The 22220-nt window shown below is 47.6% G+C and overlaps 1 protein-coding gene across 1 annotated transcript in view; it reads left to right on the forward strand.

Annotated features, from left to right (window-relative positions):
* Nucleotides 1-21319, forward strand: part of Per3 (period circadian regulator 3) — a 70953-nt gene extending 49634 nt beyond the window's left edge. Inside the window, exon 21 of the mRNA XM_085838562.1 lies at nucleotides 21293-21319. Coding sequence (XP_085694688.1) covers nucleotides 21293-21304 — 12 coding nt within the window. The 3' untranslated portion in view covers nucleotides 21305-21319. The remainder of the gene's footprint in view (nucleotides 1-21292) is intronic.
* The last annotated feature ends 901 nt before the right edge of the window (nucleotides 21320-22220 follow it).

Below are 22220 nucleotides of genomic sequence, written 5' to 3' on the forward strand. Positions count from 1 at the left end.
CCATCCGCTGCCAGCTGGATGTCACTGTGCACAGCTGTGCATGGTCTCAGAAAGGTGCTTAAGTGTGGAGGGTGACAGAATGGAGGACTCCACCTATACCCGGGTGAGTCTCTCTTCTTTGATGCAGCTGATTTGGGGTGACCCGTGCTCCCATTTGTAATCCCTTACACACGTTCTGTAAGCCCAATGAGGAACCTGGTTCACCAGGTTGAACTTGGGTGGAATCACAGCTTTCGTCTGTGGTTGGCGGAAACAGATGCTTGTTCGAATTTGCCCAGGGAGAGTTCAAGCTATAGCACAAGAGTTGTGGCTTCACATCTATGCTGCGACACCCGTGAAAGGTATCCGATCTTTAGCTAGCTGCAGAACTCTTTCTTAAAACAGAGGGATCCAGATGTGGTGGAGCACACCTGCAAGCCCAACACTTGGGAGATGGGGGCAGGAAAAATCTCAAGTTTGGAGCTAGCCTGCCCTACAAGACCCTGTCACAAAACCAAAATGAAATCCTAGGTTACTGGCACACAAAGGGGATTTTAATGTGTAACAACTAAGTAATAATCGCTGTAGGATTGTATTTCAGGTATCTGGGTTGCTGGCTATTCCCTCTACCCAAAATGCTCTCCCCCACATAGCTAACTCATTCCCCTACTTTAATTGATCAACTTCATTTAAAACTGCAGCCTGTACTTCTCATCCTCCCTCCCTCTCTCCCTGCTCCCCTCCCTCCCTCCACTCCCTCTCTCTCTGGGGGCGGGGGGGGGGGGAACACATTGCATGCATGCATGTATATTCATACGTAAGTCCCTGGAAGAACACAGCAAGGCCAAGGGCGAATGCCAGATGTCTTCCCCACAGCATCTCCACATATTCTCAAAGAGCATATCAATGAGCTAGACAGCCTGGCCAGCATACTGCAGGGATCCTCCTGCCTCTGTTCCCACCATTAGGATGACAGATGTGACAACTGCTCCTGTCTTTTTTCAGGGGACTATGAACTCAGGACCTCATGCTTGTCGTGTAAGTATTTTACCCACAAAGGCCTCACTTCAGCCCCAATTCTGCGCTCTTATATAATGGGCAAACTTACTTCAATTTGCAAGCTGGCATCTCCTACCTGAGTATCCTCACCCTCTTTCCTTACACACTAAGTATGTCATGCTGATATCCCATGCCCTGTTTTGTTAGTGTGTGTCTTTGTTAGGGTTTTACTGCTGTGAACAGACACCATGGCCAAGACAACTCTTATAAGGACAACATTTAATTGGGACAGGCTTACAGGTTCAGAGGTTCAGTCCATTATCATCAAGGCAGGAACATGGCAGCATCCAGGCAGGCATGGTGCAAGAGGAGCTGAGAGTTCTCCATCTTCATCTGAAGGCTGCTAGCATTCGACTGGCTTCCAGGCAGCTAGGAAGAGGGTCTTAAAGCCCACACCCACAGTGCCACACCTACTCCAACAGGGCCACACCTTCTAATAGTGCCACTCCTTAAGTCAAGCATATACAAACCATCACAGTGTCTCTTGCTTATTGGGGTTATGATCCACAAGAATGTGAGTTGTCCCAAGTCCCTGGCCACTCCTCACACACAGTAGGTGCCTTAGCACCATTAATGCCAGATCCCTTAGCCCAGTGCTTGGGTTCTGTAAGTGTCCTGCCTGGTCATCTATCACACCCCATGGTGGTTGGAATGAGAGTGGCCTCATAGGCTCATCATGTATTTGCATGGTTAGTCCCCACTAAGTGGAACTGTTTAGGGAGGATTGGAAGGGGTGGCCTTTTTAGAGGTGTGGCTTTCATGAAGGAGGGGTGCTACAGGGGAGCTTGCTTGCAGGTTTCAGAAGCCTATGCCAGACCCCCACACATATTCATATATTCTCTCTCTCTCTCTCTCTCTCTCTCTCTCTCTCTCTCTGAAATTTATAGATCATACATGATCTCTCAGCTACTGCCCAACCATGCTTCTTCCTGCCATGATGGCCATGAACTAACCCTCTGAAACTAAGCAGCCGCCCCCCCCGCCCCCAGTTAAATGCTTCCTTTCATAAGCTGTCTTGGTTATGGTGTCTCCTCACAGTAATAGAACAGCGTCGGAGACTGCCCCTCCCGCCAACGTGATCCAGTTAGTAGCCTGTCACCAGTTCATTATCCTGGCATTAGCTGTTGAACGCCTGTAGCTGCCCTCACTAAGGAGGTGACCTCACTGTCCACTTGGGGCTTAGCCCAGGCTCACCACTGGGCCTCTCTCCCCTTATCATCCGCAGCAGCCTTAACCTGGACAACTCACAGGGCTTTTTGAGGCAGACCACGGATAAAATCAGAAGTTCTGAATCTTGGGTTCTATACTCAGAATAACGTGTTTCCTCATGGCATCTTCCCACACTTGTATCGTGACATTTTGTTCTCCTCCCTGTCCCAATGCCCTCCTTTCTGTTCCCACCCACGTCCTGCCTCCTCTTACTGAGATTTCACACAAGGGCTCAGGTCTGGGTGCCAGGCAGCACAGACGTGATGGAACCAAGTTGATGAAGACATTCTCAGGGACGCCCAGCTCCACCGTTAACCCTTGAGCCCCAGCCTGTCTTCCTCAGTCCATCAGAATGCCCACGTCCCCGTCGTCCTGTGTGAGTGAGACAGACGGATGGCCATGTTCAAGCTTGCTTCCTAAGCCGGGCAGTTTTGGCATCGACATGCAGGAGTCCCAAGGCTCTGGGCATGCACACCCTGCATGTTTGTCTGCTGAAACTCTAATCTCCAGTGTGATTGGGGCCACAGGAGAAAAGCAAAGTGAGGTCAGACCAGGGGAGTGGGACCCTCAGGGTGTGATCGGTGCCATTATAAAAGGGAAAGGTCTGAGAATTCTGAGCATGTAAAAACAGTTAAAGATGTCCACTGTCCACCAATCAGGGCACGAGCTCTACCAGGACTGAATGCACCAGCACTTTGGACGTGGTTATCCAGCCTCCAAGACAGGGAAGGCTTGTCCATGTGAGACCCCTCAGGCCGTAGTATGCGAATCTGAAGGATGGGACAGTCAACAGCAGCCAGAACAAACCTCCGGAGCCGAGGAATGAGGGGCGGAGCTATGCAGGTGTCCCTGCTTCTCATGTCACAGATGCTGGCTCAGGCCAGGCAGACGCTTGGCTGCTTTGCTGTCTTTGGTATGACCTTGACCATATTGGAAGGTGTGTACTAATCTCTTTTAAAGGTAGGACCTGGACCCAGGGGGCTCCCCACTGCAGAGTGCCCAGAAGCAACTTTGTGCATTAGACCATGTAGCTCTATCCATCCCATCGTGAAGAGGCAAGCACACAGGAGCAGATAGCCACAGTGCACAGTCAGAGCTCTGTTCCACAGAGCCTAGTTCACATGCTGTAAACACTAGTCGAGCCCCCAGAACCCTGTGCCACCCCAGGGTGCTGCAGGCAACATTTGCAGGCCGATGCTTTTATTTGGGGTATTGTTCTTCCAGGAGAGGTGCCTCTAACTATCCTTGTGACCCAGAAGGCCACCTCACAAAGCTGCCAAAGGAACGATGTTCCGCGTCTGGGTACAATCCAGCACTGATGTGTCACACACCCGCGTGATGGGGACAGGAAAGGTGACGTACAGTAAACATCCGCTCTAGTTATTGATTTGATTCATCACATTACCCAGTGACTCAAATGTCACCTCTCTGGTGCCGGCACGACTTCGCCAGTGCATTGTCCTATTATTGATATTAAAGGATACTGAGCGCCAGTTGTGGAGCTGAACGGAAGTGAAGAATCACAGCACAGCCATACCACAAGTGGATGCTCTCAGGAGTGCACTGAGGCCCAGCCACCTGCATGATTTCCTTTCATGATTGTGTGTGTGTGTGTGTGTGTGTGTGTGTACACACACGTGTGCACACGAGCACATTCATATAGGTGTGTGCCCATGTGTTTGCATCAGCTGGAGGACAGAGGTCAATGTTGGGCATAGTCCTCAGTTATTCTACACCTCATTTTTGCAACGGTCTCTAGCTGAACCTGAAGCTCATTGATTTGGTTAGACTATCTGACCACTGAATCCCAGCTTGTCTCCTCCTGTCCCCAACACTGGGATTACAGATGTGCACCACCACACCTGGATTTTACACGGATGCTGGAGATCCACGTTCAGATCCTCGTGTTTGTATGTCACCCACTTTACCCCCGAGACTTCTCTCCAGCCCTGGTTCGTGACTTTTACTCTTCCCTGTCTGTAACGCCATGGGATGGGAGGGGTGGGCTGAGATGTATTATCTAAAGCCTATCTGTTAAAGCTCTAAGACCCAGAATCTCAGAATGAGGATGTGTTTGCAGACGGTCTTTGAAGAAGCGACTAAACCAAAGTGAGGCCTTTAATGTGTGCTCCGAACTAAAATGGCGGATAGTATCCTTGCAGGAAGCATGGAGAGACAGACAAAGATGCCATTGTGAGCGCACACCTGGGAAGACCCCTCTGCAAGCAGAGGATACCTTAGAAGGACCAACCTGCAGCACCTCGGACTTTAGCCTGCAGGCCTGCGAGAAAGGCCCAGCAGCCAGAGTGGACTACACCAGTGGTAATTCTCCTGGGGGTAGTGAGTTCAAAGGGCAAGTTCCAATATTGGTTTGCAGGTGCTGTCCAGCCTGTTTCCTTGAGCTACCATCTCTTACAGAACCTGAAACTCTATGACCAGGCGATGTTCTTATTTGACTATGAAAGTTCCCTCATGGGTTCCTGCTTTTGAGCACTGTCGCCAGCAGGTGGTGCTGTCTGTGACGTTTAGGAACCCATGAGGTGGTAGAGCCCTGCTGGAGGAAGTATGCCCCTGGGAGTGGGCCTTGAAGCTGTGTACCTCGTCCCACGAACTTCTCTTACTCTGTTTCCTGTGTGGGGATGAAAGGTGATCTCTCTAATCCCTGACTACCAGGCTGCCCCTCCCTCCCGCTGCCTTCCTCTACACTGATAGACTCTGTCCCTCTGGACTCTAAACCAACCCCTTTCTTCCTGAAGTGGCTTTTGATCAGAGTGTCCTCTCATTTCAACAGAGTTCAACTAAAGTATCTGTAATAGCTGGCCCACAAGCCCTAGGACCTCCCTGTTCTGCTTCGCAGCACTGGAATTACACATATGTGCTCCGTGGCCTGATTGTTACATGGCTTCTGACGATCAAACTCATGTCCTCACATCGACATGGCAAGCACTTTGTCAACCCAGCTATTTCCACCCAAGAATTCTATTTTATTTAAAATCTCATCACAGGACAGGAGAGACGGTTCAGCAGTTAAGAGCACTGACTGCCCTCCCCAAGGTCCTGAGTTCAATTCCCAGCAACCACATGGTAGCTCAGAACCATCTGTAATGGGATCCTGTGCACCCTTCTGGTGTGTCTGAAGAGAGCGACAGTGCACTCAGATCTCATCGTGATCAAAAACAACAAATCCTGCCCCACACGCCAGAGCGCCTGGCTCACAGTGTTACCTAACTATCCATGAGAATATTCTTGTCCCTTGAGTCAGGACTTAGTTTGGGTTTCTATGGCTGTTGTGAGACACCGTGACCAAAGGCAACTTGGAGAGGAAGGGTTTATGTCACTCAGCTTCCACAGAACAGTGCATCATCAACAGCAGTGAGGGCAGGAACTCAGCAGGGCAGGAGCCTGGAGGCAGAGCTGATGCAGAGGCCACGGAGGATGCTGCTTACTGGCTTGCTTCCCATGGCTTGCTCAGCCTGCTTTCTTATAGAACCCAGGTCCAGTAGCTCAGGGATGGCCTCACCCACAATGGGCTATATACTCTCTCCCATTAATCACTAATCTCTCTCCATCCTAGTGTAGTGGCACAAAACATTCCTTCCAACACCTGGGAGGCAGAGGCAGGTAGATTTTGAGTTCAAGGCTAGCCTGGTCTATATGGCAAGTTCCAGGACATCTGGAGCTATATAGTGAGACCCTGTCTCAAAAAAGTAAAAGCAAAATAAAAGACCTACAAGCCAGTCTATAGCCTGTTCTTAGAGAGACATTTTACTGAGGCTCCCTCCTCTCTGATGACTCTAGCTATGTTAACATAAAACCAGGCAGCACAGGTAAGAAGGGAGCTTTAATTGCTAAAACCGTTATGGTTCTCGAGGACTGTTCAGGGCAAGAATCCACCCGAATGCTGCCGTTTACTCAAACATGTCTTCGAGTTTTTATAGACCACTGGGCTTGCTCCTTTAATTTTTCTATGCCTCTCTTACCGGATCCTTCAGCTAAACTCACTAGGAACATACCTATAAGCAAAGAAAGCTGGGTTTCTCCCGCATTCATAAAGCTGTGCAGCGCCGAGTCTGCATAAGGGAGATGTTGAAAGAGCTTATTGGCCCTGCCTGCGCTTGAGCTGGGTGAGAGGCGTCTGTGGAAGTCGGGCTTCGCCACGAGTCGATGACAGGAGTCAAATAGTCTCTGCCAGGGGGTTGTGTTTGTTGGTTGGATTTTTGATTGCTTGTTTGTTTACATTATATTTATTTGTTTGGGAGAGAGGCATGGATTTGCCACCGTGCCACTGTGGTTCAGGGACTCCTTGTGGGAGGAGCCAGTTCTCTCCTCCCACCATGTGAATTCCAGGGATCAAAGTCAAGCTGTTAGGCATGGTGCAAAGGACCTTTACCCCTGAGACAGGCTGTGTGCAGTAGTCATTTACCCCCGTCCATCCTGCTGGACCTGAGACAGGCTGTGTGCAGTAGTCATTTACCCCCGTCCATCCTGCTGGACCTGAGACAGGCTGTGTGCAGTAGTCATTTACCCCCCGTCCATCCTGCTGGACCTGAGACAGGCTGTGTGCAGTAGTCATTTACCCCCTGTCCATCCTGCTGGACCTGAGACAGGCTGTCTGCCGTGGTCATTTACCCCATCTATCCCGCTGGATCTAAGACATAGCCTAGAGTCACCTGGAAAGAAAGCCTCACTGAGGGATTACCTAGCTCAGACTGGCCTGTGGTAGTGTCTATAGGGGACTGCCTTGATTGCATTGATTGACGTAGGAAGATCCATCCTGAGTATGGGCAGCCCCTTCCCTGGTTTGGGGCCTGGACTGTGTAAGAAAAGCTAAGAATGCAAGCTTGCATGGCTTGCTCTTGCCCGTGGTTGTGGCTGGTGGTCAGGTGGGCAGCTGCTTCACACTCCAGCTGCTGTGAGTTCCCTGAAGTAATAGACTGGAACCTGGAGCGCTAAGCGAAAATAAACCATTTCTCCCCCAAGCTGCTTCTCAGCAGGATATTTTCTACCTCAACAGAAATGAAATTAAGACAATAGCTCATCTGGAAGAACCTTCTACAGCCTATTAAAGGCTAAAGCTGTTGGTGACAAGCATCTGTCACACATAGACATTTTCTTGGTTTTGGGTTTTTTTTTTTTTTTTTTTTTTTTTGGTTTTTCGAGACAGGGTTTCTCTGTGTAGCCCTGGCTGTCCTGGCACTCACTTTGTAGACCAGGCTGGTCTCAAACTCAGAAATCCGCCTGCCTCTGCCTCCCGAGTGCTGGGATTAAAGGCATGTGCCACCACGCCCGGCTGACATTTTTTTAAAACAAAATTCTTTAGGACTTTTTTTCTTAGATTTTATTTATTCATTTCATTTATATGAGTACACTGTTGCTGTCTTCAGACACATCAGAAGAGGGCATCGGATCCCATTACAGATGGCTGTGAGTCACCATGTGGTTGCTGGGAATTGAACTCAGGACCTCTGGAAGAGCATAGTCATCTCTCTAGCCCCTATAATGGACTTTTAAAAACATCTGTGTGTGTGTGTGTGTGTGTGTGTGTGTGTGCGCGCGCGCGCGCGCGCGTGTGCGTGTGTGTACAGGAATCCAAAGAGTCCAGAACAGGGTCATATTAAAGGCCCCCTGGAACTAGTATTATAGGTGGTTGTGAGCCACCATGTAGGTGCTGGGTACTGAACCTGAGTCCTCTACAAAGAGCAGTAAGTGCTTTTAACTGCTAAGACATCTCTCCAGCCCCACAGGAAGCTACTTCTTAAGTTCTAATAATGTTCTTTATTTTTATCTAGGAAGACAGAATTACAGGTAAAGTGGTCTTTTTTTCTGTGTGTGCGTGTTATGTACATACAAGTGTGTGTGGATTGTGTGTGAGTATTTGTGTGTATGAGTGAGTGTATTGTGTGCCATGTGTGTATATGTGTATGTATGAGTGTGTGAACATGGATATGAGTGTGCTGTGTGTATACAAGTGTTTGTGTGTGGTGTGTGTGAGTATGTGTGTGTGTGTGTGTTTTGTCAGTAGACAATATAGGCACCATTTTTTTTTTGAGAGATAGGTTCTCTCACTGTACTAAAACTCTCCAAGCAGACTACACAGCTAGCTAGAAAGCACCAGGATCCACCTGTCTCCTCCCCAAAATGAGCTACAAAGGCCCACCGCTGTTACTGTTACTGTGACTGTAAGTGATTGCTTGGTTTTGCTGTAGTGCTGGCACTGAACCCGGGACCTAAGCACGTGCCGAGCAAGCGCACTATTTCCTAGACTACGACCTCTTCCTGGAATGTATTTTTCGATTTTAATGTAGGGGCTGCAGAGAAGGCTCAGCAGCTAAGAGCATGCTGCCTTTGCAGAGGGCCCAGATTCAGTTCCCAACACCCGTATCAAGCACCTCACAACACCCAGGACACCCAGGATCCTCACAACACCCAGGAATCCAATGCCTTCCGGCCTCACTGGGCACCTGCACCCATGTCATATACATAAACAAAAATAAATCAAAAATCTTCACAATTTAACTTTTAAATTTCTAAACACTTCCGTATTTTCAGATCACCTTTCTGCAGCTGGCTGTCTAATATCATGGTTTGAGTATTAACTTTATCGAATTTTAGTTATTTTAAATTTCTTAAATTGTATAACCGCAAGATGTAGCCTATTTCAATTAATATTCTACATGCATTTGTAAAGAGCCAGTTCATTGTGGGTGGGGCCACCCCTGGGCTGGTGGTCCTGGGTTCTTATATAAGAAAGCAGGCTGAGCAAGCCAGTAAGCAGCACCCCCTAAGGCCTCTGCATCAGCTCTGCCTCCAGGTTCTTGTCCTGCACGAGATCCTGCCTGACTTCCATCAGTGATGAACAGTGATGTGGACGGGTAAGCTGAATTAGCCCTTTCCTTGCCCAGTTGCCTTGGTTGTGGTGTTTTGGTCACATCAGTACCAACCCTGACTAAGGCAGGAAGCCTTCAGTCATTATGACTTCATATATCTTCCTGCACTGTCATGGGATGAATATGCCTTCCCATTGAAAAATCGAGTCAGCGCTCAGAGATTAAGGAAAAGCTTTCTAATAACAGCCCAAGGCTGGTTCTGGCTAATGCACAAAGGGAACCAGCCCCAAACAGAAATTTCCATCAGCTTACACGGTTTCACAGCCCCAGCTTCGAGTGTGAGCAACTAAACATGTTTCACAGAGACGGGCATTTCAAGATTGGTTACTGTTGCAGTAAATCTCCAACCCAAATATGCCCCGGCAATGAAAACACGACTCAGTTAATATGAATACATGCTGTGCGCCTAGATTGGGCAGATCTACCTCTACACTACCATCTTCCACATCTATGAGACCCCTTAGAACTTGCGGTTTCTCCAGGCCAGTGCTTCTGCTTTGATTTTCTTCTTCCTCCTCCTCTGCGTCCTCTCTCTCCCATTTTCTCCTTTTCTCCCCCAACTTTCCACTCTACCTTCCCTTCCTCTGTCTAATCATCAGCTCTCTTTTATTTTACAAATTAAGGTGGGAAGCAGCTTTACAGGAAATTATCTTGAGTGCTGACTCATTCCTTGTTTGCAACCTCTCACAGGAGAATGGAATTAACATCAAATATAATTAACCCCAGGGATATCCACAATTTATGATGTCAAAATCTTGCCACTTTATCTCTGGACAGACCAGGACTGCTGTCCCCAGGCAGCTGCTGGCTAGGGCCATCCTGCCTGGCTGGCAGAACCATGCTCTTCCTAACAAGAGAACTGGCAAGCACTCCTCTATCTAAATTCTATGTAGTGTAGCTTAGTTTTTCTTAAGCAACTTTAGTAGCCCCTTTATAATATTAATGCATTCCTCCCCGTTTGTCCTAGATGAATACAGTGCCTTTCTCCTTATTTCTGAAACTCCAACAGCTCGAATATCTAGATCTTTGTGTGTTACTCCACACAAGGTTTTCCCTGACAGTTTTTGGTGATTTCTGATCTGCTTTTTCAAATGGGATACTTTCATTTTGATTCTAGTTGGTTTTCTTCTTGTGTTGCCCTCATTTCTGTTACAATGTTTCAGATGTTGAGTTTTCTAGTTAAAAAGTTTCTGTTCCTTTTCACGATGTCTATTTTCTGTTAAGAGCTAGGACCTTTCTGTTGGTGGAAAACTAAGTGTTTTGTCCCAGCATCTAGGGCACCTGGCACTGTTAGCCCTCCATTTTCTTTTTTCCTGCGAATAGCTCGTCTTTTGCTGGTGTTTCTGGTGATAGAAAGCTTTTGATTCTTTGATGACTGTGCTGTGGGACTCCATCTTCCTATAGCTCTCTGCCATCACTGAGTAGGTCCATACCAGTCCCATCTTGTCATTTCTGCCAAGAGTTCCTATTGTCACTTAAGCTGTTAGGATCTGTCCTCTCTCTGTTTCTTTGGGTGTAGTGCATGCTTGTGCCAAGTAGAGGTTATCCTGGGACCCAGGCAGGAGTTTCAGTTAAAACCTCAGCTCCTTCGACCTTCACTCTGCTCTTCCGGGTACACACACACACACACACACACACACACACGAAGGCTTATTAGTTATTCCTCCTGTTGCTGTGAAAAATCTCTGACCAGCACAACTGAAGAAAGGAAAGGTTTATTTTAGCTGCAGGCGTAAGGGTTCAATCCATCATGGCAGGAGGGTGTGAGGACAGGAGCATGAGGCAGCTGGTCACAGGGCATCCACAGTCAGATGTGGTGAAGCAGGGGATGGCAAGTGTGGGTGCCGCGCTCCCTTTTTCTGCCCAGCTGCATCGTAGAACAGAGCAAGTTCATACCTGTCTGAACGAAACCACAAATCCATGAGCATTCTATCTATCTAACTTAGCTTTTGAGGCAGGGTCTTTCTGTGTAATCCTGGCTGTCATAGAACAAGCTCTGTAGACAAGGCTGGCCTCAAACAAACTTACAGGGATCTGCCTCCCAAGTGCTAGGATTAAAGACGGGTACCACCGCATTTTATTTATTCTAAACCCTTCCTTAAGGCTTCATTGTATGTGTATTGGTGTTTTGCCTGTATACATGTATACTCTGTGCATGGCTGGTACCTGAGGAGGTCAGAAGAGGGCATTAGATCCCCTGGAACTGGAGTTACAGGTGGGTGTGAGCCACCGCGTGTGTGTGTGCTGGGAGTTAAACCTGGGTCCTCTGGATGGGCAGCCAGTGCTGTCAACCACTGAGCCATCTCTCCGGCCCCCATCCATGAACATTGAAATGTTCACCCTATACTTCTAACTGTCGGGGTGTCTGTTACACAACCGGGGAACTTCAGACCGTGTACAACTGTGCTCACCCAAGGCTACGTTCCACCTCCTCTCCACCTGATGCCCTTCCCCCACTGTGTTTGATGCCTTTGGATATTCATTCCATCACGAACGGTGGCCAGCTAGGTGTGGAGTCCAAACTGTCAATAGTGATAAGGCAAAGGAAAGCCTTTATGTCTGGCTCTGAGTAAAATGTTTCAGCAGAGCCTATGCTATGTTTGGGTCGATCCATAGAGGCTGAGAAGTATTTTTGAGGCTGTTTGAACTTAAAGAAGAAACGTTGTGTCTCTCGAAGGTCTGCACCTGGTGCTACCTGAGAGCTTGCCGCTGCACAAACCTTGATCCTAAGACACGCGTGGCTAACCTGGAGTTCTTCCTCTTGATTCCCGGCTAGCCGTGATCAAAGCGACTGAGATTCGTATGGGTCATTTGCTCTCTCTGGTAGCAAAGGAAAGAAAACCAACCTTGGTAGTTGGAACCTTTCCCAGACCTAATTAATTTTGTCTAATGATTGAATAAACCTAACTGGCGTGAGCTAGATGTGGTCAGCCTTTTTTTTTTTTTTTCCAAGAAGGCCGAACCTCTCTGCGTCCTTTGGGAAATGAAGGTTCCGCATCTTGGTGAGCCTCTCTCTCTAGTGCGGCGCCTACAGCTGACATCAATCAGCTCGACAGAGGGAAACTGTGCCTTGAGATCAAAATCAAAGAGCCTGAAGCAACATCTCAGTGATTAAGAACGTGCACTGCTCTCGCTGAGGATGTGAGTTCAGGTGGGTGTTCATGCCTGCCTGTAACTCCAGCTCCAGCGGAATCCGATGCCTTCTTCTGGCCTCTGTGGGGACTCACACACATGCTTAGCACAATGTAATAGGCTCCAGGCTCAGTGATTAAAAGCTGTGGCTGCTCTTGCAAAGGACCTGGCTTTGGTTCTCAGCCTCCACACGGCAGCTCACAACTGCCTGGAAGTCCAGTACCAACAGATTTGGTCCCCCGAGGCAGGCATGCATATGGTGTACATATATACATGAAATAAATATAAGCGAATAAAATATAAATAAATTGTTCTTAAAGAAAGTAACAGGATGCAGGTGGGTGTCACCCAGAGACGTCACACTGGTTTGGGAAGTAATTCTAGTGGTTAGCCAGGATGGCTTCAGCCTCTTTCTCCTGTTGCCAAAGCTTCACCACCTCCTGGAGTATCAGCTTTAAAGACAGACTATTGGCAGCCAGTAGGGTGGGGGTTTCCTGCTCCAGAATCATAGCTCTAACCAGAGAGCATCATCTCCCGTGTGTTCTCCCCTCTTGACTTTCCACCAGTCCACGGTCAGCACAGCCTGACATGTCTCAGAAACTATCATGTTGCTTAGGGGTTTGGGGGGTGGGGCATGGGAGTCAGGGAGTAATTTGCAAAGGAAGGCTCAAGTCTGGCTGTCCTTGTGGGGACCCCACATTCCTTTCTCTCTGTATGCTGTTCCCTCTTCCCTGCCAGATGGTCTGGGACGGAATGTTGTGGGTATGACAGAGATGAAGTTGGAAAAATTGTCAGGCACTTTTATAACTTTAATTTTTTTCAGCCATATTTTTAATGATGGTTCTTAAACACTTTAACCTCTCTTTTAGCCCATTACCCTCCAGAGGTAGTGGGAAAAAAAGGATACAGGGGAAGTGGACCTGTTTAGAAAGGTTCTTTGGAGCAGCTCCTGTCTGTGTTGTCAGGAAATCAGCCATTCAGTTTACAGGTCATCAGTGGGAGCTCGGTCCACTCGCAAACTCTTCACGGATAGATACACTAGCAGCCCAGTTCAGTAGAGTCAGGAGAGCAAACAGGAATCAGCAGAGGTGACACGACCTAGCAGAGACAGCCAGGCCTCAGAGTCAACAGGAAGGACCAGGAAACGTTCTTGGCTGTGCCTCTTCCAGGGAAGCAAAGATCAGAGAAGACTCGAGACCCCACAAGTGTTGCACAGCTAACACTATATGCAAGACTCAGCCTCCGTCCCTGTCTGTCAAGTCCTGTTTACATGCCCTCCAAACATCATGTGTCGTTCACGTGTCTTGCCTCAGCATGTGCATCTGTCTCAGCTGACATCCTCTGCCAATCAGCCGGAGTCTGGGAAGCAGCAAGAAACTGCAGCACACGACCAGAAGTTTTTTGGTGCATTTCTGTCTATGGAGTCCTGACAAATGCAGCTTAACTAGCAAATGTAAGGCGGACCAATACATTCATGCCATTAATAAAGAAACCTTCATCACTTGTCCTTTCACATGCTCGCTTTAGCAGAACATCCTTTCACCTGTGTCTGCTTCAGCTAAATGTTCCTTCACGTGTTTGCCCCAGCAAAACACCATCCAACTGACTTTCCAAAGAACCCCAAAGTTTCAATTTCACAGTTTCATACCATTCTTAAGAAGTTCCAAGACAGAATTAAGTCACTGGAGGGCCTTTCCATCTGAGGTACCCAGAAGCAGCCTTCCATCCAAGGGACACCTTACAATGTGGTAGCCAAAGGACTCTGGTGTGACACATGGAGGCAGACAAGCGTGTGTGAATGGAGGCTGAGCAGAATTCAAGCAGAGGTGGTGACCCCTCTGCTGGATGACAATGGTAACCGCTTGCAGGTCTGCCGCCACAGTACACCACAGTAAAAACTAGTGTGGGGCTGAGGCTGTGGGCTCTGTTGGCACAGTACTTGCCCAGCATGTATGAAGCCCTGGGTTCCGTTCACACAACTGCAAGGACTGGGTGTGCTGCTGCAGGCTGTGATCCCAGCACTAGGGGGGTAAAGGCAGGAAGATCAGAAGTTCAAGGGCAACTCAGTTAAATAGCAAGTTCAAGGCTAGCCTGTACTACATCAGTCTCTGCACACACACCCCATATATATGTGCATGAGTGCATCTGTGTGTGTGTGTGTGTGCGGGTGTGTGTGTGCGCGGGTGCGGGCCATTGAAGCTGAGACTGGAGATGCATCTCAGTAATAGAGTGCTTGCCTAGCATAGAGAAGACCCTGGGTTCTATTTCTAGCATGACTATGCACACACATACATACACACACATACATACACACACATACATACACACACATACATACACACACATACATATACACACATACATACATACACATACACACATACATACACACGCATACATACACACACAGAAACACATAGACATACACACACAGGAACACATAAACAGACATATACACACACATACATACACACATACACACATACATACACACACATACATACACACATACACATACACACACATACATACACATATACACACATACATACATACACACACATACATACACACACAGAAACACATAGACATACACACACAGAAACACATAGATATACACACACAGAAACACATAAACACACATATACACACACAGAAACACATAAACACACATATACACACACATATATATACATGCATACCCACATACACATATGTACACACATGCATACACACATACACATACAGACACATACATAGACACACACATACACACACCTAGAATTAAAAACCCATTAGAAGTGAACTTAGGTCAGTGATCATTATTTTAAAATGAAGCTACTTCAGGGTTGCAGTGTAAAGGGTGAGAACTGTGTGTCCTGAGAAATTCATGCTGCTATGGAGTTCGCTCTGCTCTCACTTCCCTCTTAAGCTAAGAACCGTGTGCAAACTCTAAGGGCCTTCCAGCCCCTCACTGGGCAGTCTCTCTGACACTCACAACAGTGCTTGCTCTCTTCCTGGCATTGCTGCTGGAGCAGATTAATGATTCAATCACCACCCTTGGAAAGAACTTAGAGGTGTAGATTGTCAGCTCTAACCACCACCCTTAGAAAACATCTGGAAAAGTAAAGTTGTTAATGAAGCTAGGTTAAGATGTTTTTGCTACTGCTTCTGATGTAGAAAACCTTAGGGAGCATTTTGAAGTTCAGAAAGGCACGCTCTTATTAGTTAAGCTAGGATCTTTATGATCAGGAAACAAGAACAATGGCAGCACTGGCTGGCGTGACTCTCACTGAGGCTGGACAGGTGACAATTGATTTCTTGTGCCCATTTTGCCCTCAGCTTCCTAATGTGATTTAATAAGAATTGCTGATGAGTAGATGTGCATTCTGAAGATTTAAAATACATATGATTGATTTTTATGTAAAAGTTTAGATTTGTGATTCTTTTAAGATTTTTATAAGATTACTTTTAAAGAAAAATAATAAAAATAATTGATCCTTTCTTTGTAACCTGCCAGTAATAGAAACTGGCTGAGAAAATTACCTCGCCTGCTCACAGTTTGTTAATCTCTTACAAGTTCCTTGGTTATGAATGTATTGGGTTCTGGGCAATAATTTGTTTTCTTAACCTGTAGTACATAATGTTATTTCTTGTAAAAGGATTGAAGAACACACTGGTTTTTTCATAGTCATTCACTAGGAGAAAAATAGAACACAATCACAGTGTAACTTTATACTGCTTGGCAAGTTTCCTGGCGATGTGATGTATAAACCATGGGAGACAGAATAAGGTTGTTGGAACATTGTTCCTTCCATCCATCAACTATGTGTATGTGTGTATACATGTATGTGTATGTATGTATATATGCAAAGTTTGTGTGGGAGTATGTTGGAACTTCGTTCCTTCTACCCCCCAAGTCTATATGTATACATGTATGTGTATGTATTTGTGTAAATACATACACATCAGGTGTGTGTGTGTGTAAAGCTTGTTTGGGTGCATGCTGGAGCTTGCTCCCATCAACCAACTGTGTGTATATCTGTATGTACATATGTATATTGTGAAATGCTTGGAATTTGCTTGTTGGACCTTTGCTCCATCCATTCTATGTGTGAATATGTGTATGTATGTATGCATGCATGTATGAATTTGTATATATGAAGTTATTCTGCCTTTTGTTTCATGTACTCAGTGTGTCTGTATGTGCATGTGTGGTATGAATTTTCTCTCCTTCCTTCTCTTTCTCAAAGGCCCCAAGGAGTTAAAAGAATTCAGAGTCTAAGCTGGGCAGTGGTGGCACAGGCCTTTAATCCCAGCACTTGGGAGGCAGAGGCAGGTGGATTTCTGAGTTCAAGGCCAGCCTGGTCTACAGAGTGAGTTCCAGGACAGTCAGGGCTACACAGAGAAACCCTGTCTTGAAAAACCAAAAACCAAACCAAAACAAACAAAAACAAAACAACAAAAAAAGAAAGAAAAAAAAAAAAAAAGAAAGGAGTTCAGAGTCTCTCACTGGCCACAGGAAGCGCCACCTCAGTGAATCACCTTTGTTCCCTCAGAGGAAAGTCTGCTGAGTAATTTCTCTAACCGCTGGCTGCCACAGGGAGCAGCCACCGTCAGTTTCTAGACTAGTCCTGTCATCTGCTCTTAGCACTGACCCCTTGCCTGCCCGTCTCAGTTTACCCACCCCACGGATGCCAAAGCCGATAATTGGCACAGCTCCAAGATGGCTCTGTTGCCCTCCTGCCCCACTTGCCCCGACTCTCCAACCGTGCTGCACCCATGTTTGGGCTCAGCCTCTGATGTATCACCGGTGAGTCATGGCTCTTGCTCATTCCGGAGCATGGTTGGCATCCTGGTTTGTACCAGAAGATGCCTGCAGCCTCTCTTCCTTCCTGCTGTGTTGGGCCTCATCCCTATGGCACGATCTCTGCCTTCTGCAGGAGCCACCTTGGTGACCTTGTCTCAAACAAACCAAAATCTTGATAGAAGGGTAGACCTCACATATGATTTTGAGTGTCAACTTGACACAAGCTGAGTTATCACAGAGAAAGGAGCCTCCCTTGAGGAGATGCCTCCAGGAGATCCAGCTGTAAGGCATTGTCTTAGCCAGGGTTTCTATTCCTGCACAAACATCACAGCCAAGAAGCAGTTGGGGAGGAAAGGGTTTATTCAGCTTACACTTTGCACATTGCTCTTTATCACCAAAGGAAGTCAGGACTGGAACTCAAGCAGGTCAGGAAGCAGGAGCTGATGCAGTGGCCATGGAGGGATGTTCTTTACTGGCTTGCTTCCCCTGGCTTGTTCAGCCTGCTCTCTTATAGAACCCAAGACTACCAGCCCAGGGATGGTCCCACCCACAAGGGGCCTTTCCCCCTAGATCACTAATTGAGAAAATGCCTTACAGCTGGATCTCATGGAGGCATTTCCTCAAGGGAGGTTCCTTTCTCTGTGATAACTCCAACTTGTGTCAAGTTGACACAAAACTAGCCAGTACAAGCATTTTCTCAATTGGTGATTAAGGGTGGGAGGGCCCAGTCCATTGTGGGTGGTGCCCTCCCTGGTTCTCCAAGACCTCTGCATCAGCTCCTACCTCTAAGTTTCTGCCTTGTGAGAGTTCCTGTCTTACTTCCTTTGGTGATGAACAGCAGTATGGAAGCGTAAGCTTGAATAAACCCTTTCCTCCCCAACTTGCTCCTTGGTCATGATGTTTTCTGCAGAAATACAATCCCTAAGACACTAAGCTTACTAACTATTCTTAAGATAATACTAACAGGCTGGAGAGATTCTCCGTGGTTAGGGACAATTACTGCAGGGTGAATACCACAGCGTGCATATGGATTTCAGAGGACAGCTTGCAGGAGTTGTGGGTTCCGGGGGATCTGACTCAGCTTGTCAGGCTGGGTGACAGGTACCCATGGATGTCAGGCTGGGTGACAGGTACCCACGGAGCCCTTTGAATGACCCTTTGTTGTGTCAAGACAGTCTCACTGTGCAGGCCTGGCCCACCCTGGAACTGACTGTGTAGATCAGCTGGGCTAGGCTCACTGTTGCCTGCACACCTTAGACGTTGTGATGACTGATCAGATGCTAACACGCGCACCTCTGGCAGGTTTGCATGTAGAGAAATGTGTTAAAATCAGGCCTACAGTGACAATGTTCTTGTTTTTTTTTTTTTTTTAAGATTTATTTATTTATTTATTATATATAAGTACACTGCAGCTGTCTTCAGACACTCCAGAAGAGGGAGCCAGATCTCATTACGGATGGTTGTGAGCCACCATGTGGTTGCTGGGATTTGAACTCTGGACCTTCGGAAGAGCAGTCAGGTGCTCTTACCCACTGAGCCATCTCACCAGCCCTAATGTTCTTGTTTTAAGACAAGATTTTTTTTTTTAAACTTACACTGCGTTTGTGTTTGTGTGTGTATGTGTGTGTGTGTGTGTGTTCATGTGTGTGAGCATGTGCACATAAATGTCATGGTACAAATGTGGAGGCCAAGGGACAATTTGCAGGAGTTAGTTCCCTCCTCCTGTGTGGGTCCTGGGAATCAAACTCAGGTCCTCGGTAGCCCAGGCTGGCCCCTAACTTACTGGGTAGCAGAGGGGTCACCCTGAGCTTCTCCTCCAAGCGCAGGGCTCCCAGTTCTCCACCACACCTGATTCTAATGCAGTGCTGATCTTCGCACAGGTGAGGCCAGCACACAAGCAATGAGCTGTGTGTCGTCCCCAGCCCTGTATTGACTGTGTGTGGGCAGTGAGCCTCGCCCCTTTCTATCCCTTTGAAGTGACAGGGAAGAAGTGAGCCAGAGTTGACCACAGGGCAGGAAGCTCAGGATAGACTGTATCAGCAAGTGAAGGCCTCAGGGATACAATGCCTGTTACAATCAATAACTGGTCAATCGTTAATTCAAAGGTAACCACCATCTGACACGGGTTAAAACTGGGAAACAGCTCTTGCAAAGGAGAGACAAGAGTTTGTGTTGTCCAATCTGCTTCATTTGCAAAACTCACTAGTTTGCTTAAGAATTTCAGATCTGAGGGACTGGAGAGATGGCTCCGCAGTTGAAAAGCACTGGCTGCTCTTGTAGAGGACCAGGGTTTGGCTCCCAGCATCCACGCAGCAACACATCCACTGCCTGTTACTCTAGCTCCGCCGTGGGTGGGGGGATCTGATGCCCTCTTCTGGCCTCCATGGGCACCAGCACACAGGTGCATGTGTACACAACACAAAGAGACACATAAAATAAAACTTTTTAAAAAAATAATTTCAGAAGCAATTAGATTAACATGGCAGTAAGTAGAATGCTCCCTCCACTCTCCAGGCCTGCGCGCACCCCACGGAAGTTGGAGCGTATTGGAATAACTGCTTCCCTGGCTGTCAAGGATTACCTGGGCCTCTGGACTAACATGGCAGGAATTATAACTTCTTCCCCAGCTTTCTCAACGGCAGTTTTATTTATGCGTTTCCTTTCTTCAGTCTGTTTTGGTAAATTATGCTTTTCCTAGAAGATTGTAATAGGTTTTCACCAACGCAATAGGCCAGATCAGATCACCTTAAAAGTAAATAGGTGTATGTTTATTGGGTGCAGCTCCTGGGTGGGTTCGCGGGTCCCAGAGAACAGAGCCAGGGAAACCACGAGCCCAGGCTAAGGCCAGGGGGTTTATAGATCTCGGGCGATGATGTATCAGCCAGGAACCGGAACTGTGCCCAAATATAGTCAAAAGCTGATCGCTTACACGGGTGGGCTGGTAGATTGCATCAGCTGCTGGAAATGCAGAACTGAGCTTTTGGGACCTTTTTTTTTGGGGGGGGGTGTCCGAGGCAGGGTTTCTCTGTGCAGCCCTGGCTGTCCTGGAACTCACTCTGTAGACCAGGCTGGCCTCGAACTCAGAAATTCATCTGCTTCTGCCTTCCAAATGCTGGGACTAAAGGCGTGCGCCACCATGCCCGGCTTTGGGGCCCTTCTTTTGTTCAGAGTTTTTCAGTGTGCGAGGGTTTGGGCGGAGATTAGACGGGGCTTCCCAGGCCACAGGCAGGGGTGAGCAGTGGACTCCAAGCTCCAACCAAACAGCTTGGTCATTTTTTTCCTAGCAGGAATCTCTTCCTAGAAATCGTGTGTGTGTGTGTTTATGTGTATGTGTTTACATGTATATGTGTACGCAGAGGTGCCTGTGGAGGCCAGAGGGTATCATTCTGCCCTCCACGTTGATTCCTTGAGATGAATTCTCTTTCTGGCTAGGCTGGCTGGCCATCAAGCGCCATGGAGCCAACTGCTCTCCATCTCCCTGTGCTAGAATTGCATCTGCGCAGTAGGTCACCCAGCCTCTTGACGCTGGCTCTGGGCTCGAACTGGAGCTCTCCCGCCATCATTTTTCCACAGTGTGCTCACCAACGGAGTCTTCATCTAACCATTGTTCCTGGGTTTTTGAGACACAGTCTGGACACATAGTTCGGGCTAGCTTAGAACTCGAGGCAGAGACCAGGTTGGCGTCAAACTTGGAACAATCCTCCTGCCTTAGCCTCCGAAATGCTAGGGTTATAAGCACATACCAGCAGGCTTGGCTCTAGCAATTTCTTGGAACACGGTGAGATTTCAGGCTACGTTAACTACATGGAGCTTGGATCTGAAACAGCCCGTGGGAGTGCCGCCCTGAGATGGGTTCCATCCCCAGGACTGCATACACCCTGTGTGGTGGAGGCAGGAGGATCAGGAGTTCAGAATTAGGCTGATCTACATAATGAGCCTGGGTTACATGAGACCATCTCTCAAAAACCAACCAAAGCCACGTGTCATGCATGCTTTAGAATGGTCTTGGTTACTTAAATTGCTGTCTCTAATTTTCATTCTCTGCCCAAGACCATGTTTTCCTCTGTTGGGCTGATTGCACGTGGTTAGGAACTTCCTGGTTCCGTCTAATTGAGACCAAGTTAACCTCTGAGGGTATAGACCCTGGCCAACAGGCCAGCAGGGTGATCTCGTTAGTCCCCAGAAGATGACCATCATTTTCCCTTCTTGTCTGCAGGAAGACAGGTGATAATTAAATGACTCCTGGCACCACTTCATCCTGAAGTCTCCCTGGTCCCAGGTAGCCACCCGCACAATGGTGGTGTCTACCGCCCTCTTGTGGCAGAGGGAGTTTTTGTTCTTTCCAGTTTCTCATCTGACAAAAATTTCCAACAGCTGGGTGGCAGAAGTGAGTGGGTGAGTGTGGGTGTCAAATATTTACATCTGAGCTTCGCGCTAAGTGACATTAGGGGTAAATGGGGAGGGGGATCCAGAGACTCCGGTAAACTGAACACCTTTAAGCAAGATCCAGGTTGCGAAATGAGGTGGGTTTGGCCAAATGCTGCTTGTTTTCTAATGTTAATTTGGGTCCCCCAAACTGCAAGTAGTGTCTGTAAGTAGCTTCTGGGAACCTGCCCCCAATGGATTCTGACTGTTAAATAAAAATGCCAACAGCCAATAGCTGGGAAGGACAGACAGAGGTCGGGTTTTTGGAATTTCCTGGGGCTTGGGACAGACGGAGAAGGGTAGCTACCATGTGAAGGAGCCGGGAGAGTGTGGCCAGAGAGGACTGCCCACCTGGGTCCAGGGCAGCGAAGAGAGAACAGAGAGTGCAGTAAGAAGTAATTCGGGATTATTGGCGGGAGGTGGATTAGCCGCGTGGAGGTTAAGCAGTGGCCCAGCTATCGAGCTACTTAAGGCCTATCAAAATATCAAGGCTGTGTGGGGGGAGCGGGGAGGAATGTCTTTCTTTGGGGAACATAAAGGCGGGGTGGTGAGCCTGCCACTGGGACTTATTAATTAATTATTTAATTCAACAGCCAAACAACCAGAGACCTGTTTCTGCGTGTTGAAGAGCCCAGATGCAGATTTCAACAGAGAGTTACACACGTGTCATCTGTCATCGGAGATGCTCTGTACAAATATGCCCAAAACAAATATGGTGC

The sequence above is a fragment of the Mus caroli genome, unplaced genomic scaffold (assembly GCF_978045245.1).
Source record: "Mus caroli unplaced genomic scaffold, Mus_caroli_1 scaffold_6, whole genome shotgun sequence".
Lineage (NCBI taxonomy): Eukaryota > Metazoa > Chordata > Mammalia > Rodentia > Muridae > Mus > Mus caroli.